General features: G+C 46.6%; 2 protein-coding genes across 3 annotated transcripts; one reads left to right on the forward strand and one right to left on the reverse strand.

Annotated features, from left to right (window-relative positions):
* The first annotated feature begins 1,122 nt into the window (after nucleotides 1–1,122).
* On the forward strand, nucleotides 1,123–4,661 carry LOC135544392 (ciliary microtubule inner protein 2B-like). The gene is made up of 6 exons (XM_064971959.1): nucleotides 1,123–1,485; nucleotides 2,084–2,307; nucleotides 2,405–2,553; nucleotides 3,084–3,216; nucleotides 3,347–3,559; nucleotides 3,714–4,661. Exons 1-6 carry the CDS (start codon nucleotides 1,412–1,414, stop codon nucleotides 3,809–3,811), a joined length of 891 nt encoding a protein of 296 aa, XP_064828031.1. The 5' UTR covers nucleotides 1,123–1,411; the 3' UTR covers nucleotides 3,812–4,661.
* Nucleotides 4,662–4,876: 215 nt separating this feature from the next.
* Nucleotides 4,877–13,815, reverse strand: LOC135544390 (AP-4 complex accessory subunit RUSC2-like). Of its 2 annotated transcripts, none has more exons than XM_064971956.1 (10): nucleotides 13,601–13,815; nucleotides 10,305–11,660; nucleotides 9,863–10,160; nucleotides 8,729–9,736; nucleotides 6,942–7,018; nucleotides 6,608–6,767; nucleotides 6,374–6,479; nucleotides 6,204–6,250; nucleotides 5,371–6,091; nucleotides 4,877–5,281 (listed from the first exon to the last, which is right to left on the reverse strand). In XM_064971956.1, the coding sequence occupies exons 2-10, from the start codon at nucleotides 11,598–11,600 to the stop codon at nucleotides 5,182–5,184; spliced, it is 3,813 nt and encodes a 1,270-aa protein (XP_064828028.1). In that variant the 5' UTR covers nucleotides 11,601–11,660; nucleotides 13,601–13,815; the 3' UTR covers nucleotides 4,877–5,181. The 2 variants fall into 2 exon arrangements, with proteins under 2 accessions (XP_064828028.1, XP_064828027.1); XM_064971955.1 differs by having other exon boundaries at nucleotides 9,863–10,163.
* Between the last annotated feature and the right edge of the window lie 8 nt (nucleotides 13,816–13,823).

The raw sequence follows: 13,823 nt of genomic DNA on the forward strand, positions 1-13,823 counted from the left end.
AGGGCTGTGTGGGCACGGCTGTTCCCTGGCATATCACTGTGGTCTGAGTCAGGGAACTATGACTCCCTCTCACCTGAGACCACAACTCCTCCCACCAAACACCATCAAACTCAGGTATGACAGAAACAAGTCATGACAAAGCCAAAGTGATAGCAACACCATGTGTCAGTCCCACAGACTGACTGTGGGGCTTCTCAACCAGTTAGCTGCTGATGAAACATCTATGTTTTTCCTAAAAAATAAGATGATACTTGTTATGACATTTACAATAATATCTTACACAAGAGGTTTGGCATGTACTGTTGGTGAGTGGGTAGGTGTGACGTACTGTACACTGTAAAAAATAAAAAATATAAAAACTTTTCAGTGTTACCTGAACTTTGCTCCAACATGAGAAAACGTAGACAAATTCAGTCAATTTAAAATTATGTTTTTGTCTCATATGTTCATTCAACTAGAAAATATTATTTGGGCAACTTACCTAAGAAAAGGCTGTGGAACTAGTTAAACACACAGTGCTTTTAACATTGAGTTTGTACATAGATTACAACTCCAGAGGCTATCGGAGTTTAAGCATAGCCTCTTTACTTATTTTAAATTAGGATTTTCACTATTTGTTTTGTGTCAGTGTACAGGCAGAATCAGTACCTGTAAACAATTATGTGAAATGCAATTTTCACTTTGGTGAAAATGATGTTAAAAAAGAGGAGTACAAATGAGAAGTTTGACCTTTTATCTATTACTATTTTATTCTACACAAGGAAATATCCCAGCCAATGCTGCAATGCTGCACCAGGCGTCGCTATAGACCTGTATACTTTCATGCCACAAACTTGATAACCTTTCAGATATCTAATTTTATTTCAAAATGTCATGTATTTATCTATTTTCCCATAGGCAAATTTAAGATATGATAATTAAAAGTGGGTGAAACATGTGAGATGGCTCAAAAACAAAACCAGGAGGGTTTGTGTAAAAAAACAACACCTGGCTATAGTATCGAATAAGAGAAAAATAATAAAATAAGCCTATTGAATATGTGAAATAACATTTAGAAAGGATAGACTGGGTTGTTTATTCAAATGACACGTGACACCTGTTTGACCATAAGGTGCATGGGAATGTGTGAGGGCGGTGCGTATTTGCCACTGCGGAATGAAGCAACAAGCTGTAGCCTACTGTACAGTACACAACAACAACAAGCTTTAAAATGTTGAGGGCAAAAGGCGAGCAGATAACCTTCACAATGGCAACAATGAAATGACGGAATAATGGATCCTTGACCTGGTCTAGACGTTGTCGACATATCTCTGCGCGTAGTCCACATCCTGACAACCATCCGCAAACACTACAAAGTGCGTTACTGTCAGCCCCCCGGCGCCAGGTCTCGAGTCCGGTTCTGAGGTACAGTATGGTCAACATGGAGGAATTCCCCCCAAAATTCAGTAAGGTGCTGGTGACACCTGATCCGCACTACATACCGGGGTAGGTAATTCACACTGCTGCTTTGCTTTTGTATTTTAGCAAATCAATTAAATACTCGAATTAGATGTGTGCAATATTAAGCTTTATTTCTACTACATACATGGTGTGCTATGTATAGGGAAATTACTGCATTCTAGCCTTTTCAATTATGCATTAATGAGTAGGCTATTCGTGCGTAATTCCATAGATTTTATGCTTGCGCATACGTATTTACTTGATTACTTCGCCCTTTCTCTCATTACACATAACATACATTCGGCCTACTATAGGCCTAAGGAATTAACATACACATTTTCACAAACCTACACGAAATTTCCTTGAGGAATAAAGAGCAAGTCAGTGCTCTAGGCCATCACCTATGGCAACGGTACCCAGGAAGGTTCAACTCAGAGGCTGAACTTGCTGACATGAAGGAACACAACACAGCTCAAACTAACTACCTGAGATCCATAGTCACCTTTAATTTCAATAAAGCCTGACTTTGATATGGACATGGTAATAGGTTTCAATTATTTATACTACTGTCAACATGACAGAGAATAAATCCAGAAAGCCTTGTTTAAAATCTAGTCAGAATCCTCACCACCTCTGTCCACAGGTATGCAGGGTACTGCCCCCAGCTGAAGTACCACCTGGGGAAGACCTACGGCCAGCTGACCGCCAAGTTGCTGTCCTCTCCGGAGGTGTCACGCTCGCGTCGCCTGGTCCTCCACACGGGCCGCTTCCCCTCCACAGAGACAGACACGGGCCCACGGGACGAGATCTGGAGGAGCCACCATGGAGAACGCAGGAATCTGGAGAGGATGATACCGGGCTACACTGGTAAACAGACTGTTGCTCAGCTTTCATATATTAAGCAGAACTCCTTCTCTTCTGTAAAGTATGTTTTGCACTGTGTTGAATCTGGTGTCTTTTACAGGCTTTGTTCCCAAAAGCCAGAACTACTTCTCCCGTACGTATGCCGAGACTTGTCGCGAGGCCCTGTCTGAGTTTGACCGGGACCAGCAGAGGGTTCGCCTGGCATCAGTAATACCGCTTGTCAGCAACAACACCATCTCAGAGTTTAAAGTAACAAGCTCTAATCTTTCGCTCACTTATGCATGCTTGCCCCACCCACACACACAGGGTCATCCCTGTTTAATAATCCATGCTGAGATCCTGTGTCAGTGTCATGTATAACTTGTCTAAATGAGGCCAGGTGCACAACCTGGAGAGCACTCCAATCATAGACCACCCACAGATTCAGATCAGTCATGGGCTAGATTCAATCAGATTGACAATCATATAACGTTGTTTTGGTGGTGTCGGAGGTGGAACTGCGTTAGAGCTGTCAAATCCACAAGGGGCTCATTGCATTACTGTATCGCAGACACTGCCATTGGATGCAACGAAACCACACCAACTATAATCCAACAAAACCCATGCGCCCGCATTAGAAGATGATTGAATGATACATTTTTTTCGCAATACCATGGGAGAAAATCTCCTTTAATAATCAAAGGTCTATAGTCTGGGATAGGGCTATTGGTAGGAGCCAGAAGCTTGAATACCTTCTCTGTCTCAACCATAGTGTCTGTCATTCTATCTATCCCCTCCAGCCTCGGAGACTGAGCACCCCTCTGACGGCCATCTCTAAAGAGCCAGCCCCCTACAAGACCATGGACCCCTGGAAGCCCAAAGGCTCTCCGTACTTCATGGCAGACAGCAGTCCACACAAGTACTTCATCTCAGGTAGGTACAGTATGCCAGAGGTACCATTTGAAATACCTCATGTGATAGTGTTTGCTTTAGTGTGCAGCACAATCAACTGTATAGGAGTCCCTTTGTATTGACTAGATCTTCCATTTGGGCATGTATTCAGGTTTCACAGGGTACGTGCCCAAATCTCGCTTCTTGATTGGGACGGGCTACCCCATCACCACCAACAAGGCTCTGGTTCAGTTTGGGAAGGAGATGAGGAGGGACCCTACCTCCCTGCAACTCCCTGGGGAGGAGTCAGGAGCCCTGCCCCCCATCCCCACTGTCTACCCCTCCCACCGGGGGCTTCTGCCCTCCTACACCGGCCATGTTCCAGGTGGGCCTTAACTTCTTCAAAACACTACAGTACCAAGCCTCACACACACATCTCTGAAATCTCCATATCTACCATCTTGATTATTATAATTGATCATATTATATTATCACATCAAGATCAAGTTTTAATCAAGTCACCTTCAATCTGCCCACAGGATACAAGTTCAGGTACGGCCAGACCTTTGAGAAGCTTACCCACAATGCCCTGGGCCTGAGCGGCGCTCAGAGGAAGATTGAGGCCAGAGCCCAGTAATGGAGGAACAATTCACCAGACAACCACAAGGACCAGGGTTGAGAACTGAGTGAAGGAATCCTCGGACTTTGAAATAACAGTGTCTGTGAAACAGAAAAACTTTGGTCTGTGGACTATGTACATCCCAGGGTGATAAATAATAATGGCCCAATTTTTTTTTTTGTATGAGCAGAACAACAAGTGAATGTTAAGTACAAGTCACAAGATAACTTATTGATTTATCTTTATTTGCAAAGGTTGATTGTCACAGGGAACTTCCACTCAGAGGGTGCATTCTTCTAAGGTTGTAGGGTTAAGTACAGTTAGGTTGGGGAGGAAAGATGAGAGGGGTTTGATAAACCCACTTTCTCATTATTGTAGAGGTTATAATAACCAAGTCATTCCTGTCACGCAATTTCAAACTTTATTTTACTCCTTAGCTTAGTACTACTGGCCTATCAAAACAGTGTACACCTAAAACACACCATTATTAATATTGTGAAAACGACACACTCGATTTGGAGACTAACGGTTCCACAATTCTAGAATTTGATTACCTAAATATTTACAAAACTCTACTTCTCTATCATAAAAAAACAATATATTAGGATATTGATGTATGTAGAAGAACCACAAAGTATTAGGATTAAATTAGCACCTAATGACTCCTTGAACATACATATATTAGTTTTTATACACATGCACAGAAATCTTACCTTGCTAGTCTGGATTACCTCACAAACATGTATTGACTTTGTCTAGTTGAATATGAAGGCAACCTCATTTTGGAAGATAAGCCACTGTACAAGGCTGCTGAGTGGCATAATATTTGGCACTAGTTAACATGGCTAGTAAAGATTGCCTTTCTGCATTTTTTTTGTTGACATTCCATTCGCACATAGAATAGACAGGGCATAGGGGTTGGACGGTAGAGGACAGATTGATACTATTAGGAGAATAGGATGCTACTGTATGGTATATGCATGCAGCTCCATTAAATACTAATTGGTTTCTTATGGAGAGTCTGGACTGGTCCACAAGGCTTTCAGATCCTAAGGCAAGACTGTAGCATAGGTGGAGCCTCTCATTGACCACAGTTTGATTGACAGGTGCACAGAGAGAATCTATTGCATGAATCCCAATTCATGACAGATGAACAGAAGCACTTGTACATATAACTAAACATCATAGAGTTGTTATTGCCTTAAAATGGCATTTGGGTAAATGTATCTATCACCCATGCTCAGACAGTAACAAATGGTGCTTTTCTGACCAGTGTGAGTGTAACACTTTGCACTATAAGACTGACTCAGGATCATGCAGTTGACATTTTTGGTAGTGTATCCTTTCTTCTCCCTACCCCTCTCCATTGTGGTCCTGGGGCACTAGGTCTATGTTTGGTGTTTCCGCTCAGGCTGTTTCCCTGACCATACTGTATGGGCCAATAGGCCCAGCTGAGAACTGTCCAACTGCAGCCACTGTGAAGGTCTCCTGTAAGACAAGAGAAATACAGTTATTAAGGAGCAACTGTAATAACAACATAGGAACAGGTTAGACATAGTTCAGTCATAAATGTTGACCTTTTCTGGGTCTGTGTCCCATTGGGGTTTTGGGGTGCCCTCTGTGTCCTGGCAGGGTGGTCCCTTCCTGATCCAAAGAGCTTGGCCCAGCGTAGCCCACCCTGGGAAGAGCTATCATCCTGGGGGTCTGCCGTCATCCTGGGGGTCTCTGGAGCCCTTCCCTCCCTCCTGCCCTCCTGTGAAGTCACCTCTTCTCTCCTCCCCTCCATCCTCTGCTGACGCTCAGGGTGGATGACATGCTTGTAAATCTGTCCACATTCCCCCCTCTCCGCGTGGGAAGGTTGTCTCTGCCAACACCCTGGAATAGCGGCTGACCACAGGCTCCTGCTAGACTTACCTACAGGCCTCACCCTCTTCTCCTGACCCATGGCCTTTGAGACCTGGGAGGACCCCTGAAGATGCTGTACCAGCTGGTGTGGTTCACCTGTTGGCCTGCTGTTCTCCCTGGGTCCATCCATAGAGCTATACACCCCCTGTCTGTCTTCTCTGCCTCCTTTCAACAGGGGACAACTGGTCATGAGAAAAGTGGAGCATGGTGGAGATTGTTCCTCAGAGCAGAGCTGTCTGTTGTGTAGCAGGCGGGGCTCCAGCAGCAGGTTGAGATCAAAGGGTAACATGGAGAGAGGCTGCAGCAGGAGGAGGAGCTCCTGGAACAGAGGCTGACACTGCCCCTGCGACATGGTGAGGAAACCCCATGGATGGTAGTGATCTTTCACCACCTCTGGGAATGAGAGTTTGAAAGCGTATGAGAGAGGTAAGTTTCAAGAACATCATTTTTTCTAATAACAATTTGGAGAAAAGGAAAAAAATAGCCTGTCCTTTAATCTAAACACCTTTTTGGTTGTAGAGGTGATTCATCCAGAATTCCAAGGTCCTCAGGCTAAAAGAGATAATATAATTCCTTCATTTTACAATCATAACATTTCATAAATCAATACACAACATTAGTACACAATGTGATATTCTACTAAAATAAACCATCGGAGACTTGACAGGGACTCACTTGAGCAGGCCCATGATGAAGGCTCGGAGTTTCAGACAGTGGCTGGTCAGCAGGGAGCACTGCCTCACCTTGGACAGCAAGCTGTGGAGCACCCGGGTGGTAGGGCCTGAGACAGGAACAGAGACCATCAAACTACAACCCCCATGTGCAACTATAGCCATACCATCATCAGCATCAAACCTACCATAACCCCCCACATAATCATTATCATCATCACCACCATGCAATTCTGACCTGTGTGAGTGGAGGCCTCCACCACGTTCCAGGCATGGTTGCGTCGCTGACCGATGATCAGGTCCAGTTTGTGGTCCCTGAGACCATCCTGCAGAATGTTCTGGATGGTGGGACACAGATGCTCCAGAACAAGACCACCAATGGTGGTACCTAGCCACATCTGGAGAGATTGGTACATTATCATATCATGATCAATATTTACACCGTAATTCTAAAATAATAACATATCTTTACGGGGGTTGATCCATCCCATCAGGACTACTGTCAGCTTTTGTGATTTGTCCAGTTATTCTAGTTCCTTTCAGATTTTGCTTTTAGCTCAGATGCACTGCACCTTTTCCCCAGGATCTCGACTGGTGCCAAAATGAGCCATGATCAAATCCACTGCCAAGCTCACAGATTTCAGCAGACCTGGAGAAACATGAACAGGGAAGAAGCCCATCAAGGCTCATTTCCTATTCTGCACCATGCAGGGGGTTATCAACATTCCTAAGGGGACTGACATAAGACTATCACATTTTGATTTATTAACCAGAAACATCACACTGAATAAAAAGGTGTGGCAGGTTTTATTTGTCACACGCACAAGTACAGTTTAATGCTTAACTTACAAGCCCTAGCCAACAGTAGGGCTTGCAATTCAATATATTAAGAAAGTACAACTAATTAAAAAAAAACTGAAATAAGAGAGGAAGCTATACAGCAGTGTTTCCCAACCCTGGTCCTCCAGTACCTCCAACAGTACCCCAACCCTGGTCCTCCAGTACCCCCACCAGTACCCCAACCCTGGTCCTCCAGTACCCCCAACAGTACCCCAACCCTGGTCCTCCAGTACCCCAACCCTGGTCCTCCAGTACCCCAACCCTGGTCCTCCAGTACCCCCACCAGTACCCCAACCCTGGTCCTCCAGTACCCCCAACAGTACCCCAACCCTGGTCCTCCAGTACCCCCAACAGTACCCCAACCCTGGTCATCCAGTACCCCCACCAGTACCCCAACCCTGCTCCTCCAGTACCCCAACCCTGGTCCTCCAGTACCCCCACCAGTACCCCAACCCTGGTCCTCCAGTACCTCCAACAGTACCCCAACCCTGGTCCTCCAGTACCTCCAAAGTACCCCAACCCTGGTCCTCCAGTACCCCCACCAGTACCCCAACCCTGGTCCTCCAGTACCTCTAACAGTACCCCAACCCTGGTCCTCCAGTACCCCCACCAGTACCCCAACCCTGGTCCTCCAGTACCCCCACCAGTACCACAACCCTGGTCCTCCAGTACCCCCACCAGTACCCCAACCCTGGTCCTCCAGTACCCCCACCAGATGATGGGTGTGACTACATGATTCATCCACCATGGTGAAAAAGGAGGAAGGGAGAGTAAGAGAGAATGCTCTATTGCTATTCTCACCCATTCTCTCCTTCTCCCTTCCTCTCTCATTTTCTCTCCCTTCCTCCATCTTGTCTGGCTCTCTCTAAAATGTCAGGGTACAAATCTTCATGCATATTAAATCTGCCTACAGTGCTCTCCCCTGCCAAGCAGACAGTGCATCACCGTGCAAGTGTTGCTTTCACAAGACAATGAATATAAGCATGTGATTAACATTTACATTGTTTGGTTATAAAAATGTGTCTTTATTGTGGCACAAAAAATTAAACATAATTCTGTGAATCATATATCCAGGGTATCAACAACACTGCACCCACTGTTACACACTCACTGGAGCTTGCACACTCTCACACACTAGATGTCTCAGCCAATCCTGTGCAGGGAAAGATAAAAATAGGTCATGTTTGAAAGAAACCCCCTTCAGGGTATTGAAGGCACTGCTACAGCAAGTTCTGCAGAGTAACAGACAATGCAGGATTCCAGTTTCCCATAATGACTGTTCAGAAGAGTCTAACTACTCTTCATCTTCAGATTACTGACACTGGTCTGCCTACCACACACACCCTCTTCATACGTTGACATCACATCACACAATCCACATGAGATACTCTCAGCTCAAAACACCCTCAACCCCATACACGCTCACCTACATATAGACTACCTCACCAATCTACAGTATATATGAGATCTTCCATGCTCTATCCCCTATACATAGATCAGGCCCCTTCCTCCCCCTCACCTCTCCTCTGCAGATGGCTGATGGACAGAGACTCGTAGGAGGCTTCAGGTGACAGGCAGAACTCCACAGGTGGCCAACTGTCACTCAGGCTGAAGGAGTCGCAGTGCTGTTGTTGATGCTGCTTCACACTGGACCCTGCTAACACCAGGGGCTGCAGCAGGGTGCTCAGAGAGGACATATGGGCCACTGAGGAGAGAGCAGCTGTCAGGCTATAGTGAGAAGCTGCAGACCCAGCCTTAGGTATTGAGGTTAGTGGGGTTCTCTTCTGGGGCGGTAAGGGTGTGTCTGGAGATAAGGACACCAGCAGGTCTGGATGAGGGGTGTGACTGGCAGAGAGGGACATGGTTGCTACATGGGAGTCAATGGGGATGTCAGGGCTGTGGGTCAGGAGGACTGGTCTGGGGCTCTGCTGCTCTGGAAACCGGCAAATGAGATCTTGGCAGATCTGAGCCATACCTTGGCTACGTTTGGTTGAATCTTTACATTGAGACTGGTTTGGGCTACTGTGGGCCTGACCTGACCTGGGATAGCTTTGGTCTAGGTCTGCAAAGAGCTGGTCCTGGCATGAATGAACCTGGGTTAGTTCGGTATTAGATTGTATTGTGCTTATGTGAGCTTGTTTTGGACTGGTAAAGGTAAAGCCATGGCTACTGTAGGGCCTGTAAGGACTGGAGTGTGTCCAGTTGCGTCTGGACTGGAAGTGTTCTGGACTGGGGGTGCAGGTGGAGCAGGTATCAGAGCTAGAGGGGCCCTCCAGGAGGATGGCTCCATAGCTGCCCAGCGGTGAAGGATGCAGGTGGGTCAGGAGTCTGTTGCCTTTGCACTTGAACCCTGGCTGGGAGCTGGGCTTGGTGTTCTTGTGGCTGATGTACTGGTCCAGCAGGGAGCCCAGGGGCTGGTGCTGAGGTTTACCCGCTGGGGGAAGCAGGACAAAGGGCTGGATGGGCAGGGAGCTGGGCCTCTGAGCCTTACTGTACCGCACCACAGGAGTTGCCCATGAACACGCCCCTAAGAGTAGGAGGGGAAAGAGGGAAGACAGGGGATTGAACGTTTGCAAAATAGGAAAAAACAAGGGTTAGCTTCAGCTTAATCACAATTACTCATGTAAAAATACAGACGGCCTTGTTTTCATACCCTCCTCCTCCGCCTCATGGTCTGGTGACACAGAAGGGTGGTTGGACACAGTGCTACTGCCTTGGTTGGGACTCAGGAGTAGGGGGGAGTGGCTGCTATTCTGGCCCAGGGAAACTGCCTCCTGGATGGGACACAGGTCCTGAGAGGTGTGGGAGTGACTGGAGCTCTGACAGCTGTCTGCATGTCTCTTACAGTGTGCAATCTCAGCGAAGGAGGTGACATGTTGGGAGTCCCAGCTCATACAGCGAGGACGGTGCAGTGGGGCAACTCTCCTCCCTTCATTGTCTGAGCCTTCTTCCTGCTGGCCATGGAGAAACAGAGAAAACTTTGTTTAGGAAAGTCACCTGTTATGAAAGTAATTCTGCTCATCATACATCTTACAAATTAGTCAAAACACGAAGGACATTTTTAAACATACTGTACGTTATTGTGGTAAGCCTACCTGTTTGTTCCCCCGGCCCGGATCTCCCCGGGCCTTATTGAAGAGGACGTAGTGGCCCTCTGAAGTGACACTGGTGGTGCTGGACAAGGCCGGGCTAGGCAAGGCTGACTGGGATGAGAGGTCACAAGTCACAAGCTTGTAGTACTTCTGGGTGGTCCCTGTGGGCAGCAGCCTGGCCTGGCTCTGGAGACAGGAAGTGAGGTCAGAGACCTCCAGAGAGGACAGGAGGCTCTGGGCATCGGGAAGGTAGATGTTACAGTTGGAGTCCAGTGCCTGCGGTGACCAGCAGGGGGCAGAAGTCCCCCTGTCATGAGGAGAGGTGGTTGTTCGGCTCCCCTGACTGGGTCCAGCAGCCTGAGGCCCCTGGGACTCCTGGGAGAATGGGTGCAGGTTTAGGAAGACAGAGCCCTCTACTGGCTGGGAGGACTGTACTGCAGGGCAGCTGAGGTCATTTGGGGTTGCAGGGTTGTTACTCTTGTTGTAGATGGCGCTGAAGTTGACGAGAACCCCATCAGAGCTGTTGCAGGAGGAGTCTGTGACATACTCTAAATTACCCTCAGAGAAAGACTCAGGGAAACATTTTGGTTGGCCATAGCTGAAGCAGTAGCCCTCATTACCACATGTGAACATATTACCTTCAATATCCACTACTCTCTCCTGCTCCCCACAGTCCAACAACACAGTACTACCCTTGTTGTCATTGTTCTGCTGACTGGCTGATTGGCTAGAAGGTTTGGAGAACCGCCTCCCAGCATTACTCGGGGCCCAGTTAGAGTTCCCATGCAGCTGCAGCACAAAAAAAGGATCCTCGTGGTATCTGTGCAGGTTATCTCCATCACTATCCTCATCATCTTCTTCCACCCCTTCATTCGGGAGGAAGGAGTTGTGTGACCGTAAAGAACCTTTAACTACAGAGTGTTCTTTATGTCTTTGGGAGATGGTCATCTGTGACGCCTCCTCTGGTGAGGATCCAGAGTCACACCTCCCGCTGCTGTCGCTGCCCCCCTCCCCGTCCCCCTCCTCCTCGCTCCGGTCCTCCTTGAGGCTCCAGTAGCTGGAGGAGATGTGTCTGAGGCTGCTGTGGAAGGGCTCTCTGTGGAGGTTGTCCTGCTCGGGGAGGGAGGCGGCACGGGTCAGACCTACGGAGCTGGAGCACAGCCCACCAGGCTGCTTGGCAGAGCTGGCAGAGCCACTGCACAGAGCTGCCTGCACAGGAAGCTGCCAGGGGGGAAGCTGCACCAGGGGGAAGTGACACGCAATCAGGGTATCCCCTGATAGGCTAGCCGTCCTGTTCATTCTCTCAGCTCATGAGATGATGTTATTACTGCAAGAGTCTCCATTCTCTGAAGAAAACACCTGAAACAGGAGGTTAGTATTAAATGGGCTATGATACTCGTGATAATTCTGGAGCCTATAGTCAGTCAAACTACAACCTCTGCCTCTCGGCTAGAGCTCCATGATTCACTCAGTCAGCAGTGGAGGAGAAAGCACACAGCAAACGATCACATACTGTTCACACATGAGCCCAACTCTCATCCCCTAAACCCTCAGCTAGGGCTTCCTCCCTGTAAAGACAGAAGGCTGAGGCTCAGAACTATGACAACAGTGTCATGGATTACAGTGAGCAGGCTCACAGAGTCATTTTAAGAGATTTGGAGAGGGTGGGCTCTCCTCTACTCCTGGCTCTTTTGGAGAATTTAAAACCCCTGTCATTTTCTGAATTATGTTAAATCATCCAAATAGTCTCATCTTGAGCTTTGAAGCTTATTTTCGTATTGAGGTCAAGTCACTATAAAAACTTTAAAGCGATTTTAAATGCAAAATGTTTGTCTGCTACATTTTTTGGGGTACAGTGTGTTGTTTAGGAGAGGTGTTATCCTTCACAGCCTACCGTTCACACCCCATCTGGGTGTAATCTGTAAATCCCAGCAACATCTGGTACCAGGGACAGGCTGAAAAAACATCCTCTTTATCCTCAAAAGGTTTTCGAACAAAAACATGTCAACAAATATCTCCACCATCAAAATCTATCCATAACTGAACTAATATCCATTACAGACACATTCATAAAAACCTCATATTTTAACTAGGCCTAAGTGTCTCTGTGTTTCAGTTCATCTGTTTACTAGGGAAATACACATCACTTGTCAACAAGCTGTTCCTGATTTGGCATAGAAGAATAGTTAAAGTTCCTCTCTAATCCCATACAGTCGGCATCGTATCCATGGGAACTGGAATTCATGCACTGACATTTCCTTCGAGCCTCTCGTCTTTAAATAAGATCATTAAGTTTAATACCAGGAGAGAATTTCATGTGGAAAGTGGGCCATGCAGGCTGACAGGGTGTTGTTGCAGATGACTAACCACGGCACTGCATATTTGATATGCCCCCCGCGTCCTAGTCAGCACCCTGCCTGCCTGGCTACTAATCTGTGGTAGAGTGGAACACAGATCAAGACAACAAAATTGATCTTGTTTGTTTCTGTACTGTTTGTTTTCCTGTAATGAACAGTTAAATGGTTGTACAAAATACATCCTCATGCTGCTCAGATTAGAACAGTTTAACGGGTAACACAGAATTGGCAAAGGTCATTTTAAACAAACTACATTCAGTCATTTCAGTAGAAGATTTATCCCAACACAGTACATCAGACAGAGCTTGGTCTCCTTGGTCACCACCTCCTCTGCTGAAAGGTTAAGGGTTAACAAACAGTGGAAGGAAAACTGTGGATGTGTGCGTCCAGTGCACTAGACTCAATAGTGAGTTAGTTACAATGTCTCAGAATGCCTTTGAGGTTGTCATTCTAGGTCGCACAGCACACCTGAAAGACATCACATGAGTTACAATGTGACATAGGGTCTGCATGAAAGATGGTGAGGGCGTGTGAAATGGGGCGAGTGTAAACAGCGCATCATGATAGTAGGCTACCAAAACACACACATGACCAACATTTGACAGTAGCACTACGATGTCCTGAAGACGTTTACATTAAACAAAATTCTAAATATACACACAATTCATCTGAGCATCATGGAATAGGCTATGCAGGCATCTCCTAACCTACATTTCTTTCTAACAGGGTCAAAACTTGCACTGTAATCCTCTCCCAATTTTACCATTTAAAGTTACAATGGATGCATAATATTCATATTATATAATTGAGAAGAGTAGGCCTAACGATATATTTTTCCTTCAAAATCTTCAACATAATGCAGTTGAATGATTAATAAGACATGCGCCACTCGAATACTGATGTATTAAATTACGTAAAACAAACAACATTAAACATACATACGGTCAGTGTTGCGGGTAGTTTGAAGGCTTCGATCGGTTATTATATTGTAAATTGTGACTGCCAATAGTCCCAACTGCTGCAGGTCGGTCCCTTCTTTCCAACTGTCCGTGCGTCGCGCTTCCAGTGCCGGTGAATCAGAGGCCAGACCAGGTCAGCGGTATATTTGCGTCACAACGTCTCTAGCCAATGCGCAGAGCGCAGGACTTGTCACTCAAGCCGTTTC

Source organism: Oncorhynchus masou, chromosome 8 (genome assembly GCF_036934945.1).
Source record: "Oncorhynchus masou masou isolate Uvic2021 chromosome 8, UVic_Omas_1.1, whole genome shotgun sequence".
In the NCBI taxonomy this organism is placed as follows: Eukaryota; Metazoa; Chordata; class Actinopteri; order Salmoniformes; family Salmonidae; genus Oncorhynchus; species Oncorhynchus masou.

Coding starts and splice junctions, on each gene's coding strand:
- LOC135544390 (XM_064971955.1), bottom strand. CDS start 11,600: ATGAACAGGACGGCTAGCCTATCAGGGGATACCCTGATTGCGTGTCAC. Junction 10,164..10,304: donor CGGGCCGGGGGAACAAACAG/GTAGGCTTACCA, acceptor CTCCATGGCCAG/CAGGAAGAAGGCTCAGACAA. Junction 6,251..6,373: donor TTCATCATGGGCCTGCTCAA/GTGAGTCCCTGT, acceptor TATCTCTTTTAG/CCTGAGGACCTTGGAATTCT.
- LOC135544392 (XM_064971959.1), top strand. CDS start 1,412: ATGGTCAACATGGAGGAATTCCCCCCAAAATTCAGTAAGGTGCTGGTG. Junction 2,554..3,083: donor ACACCATCTCAGAGTTTAAA/GTAACAAGCTCT, acceptor TATCCCCTCCAG/CCTCGGAGACTGAGCACCCC. Junction 3,560..3,713: donor CTACACCGGCCATGTTCCAG/GTGGGCCTTAAC, acceptor ATCTGCCCACAG/GATACAAGTTCAGGTACGGC.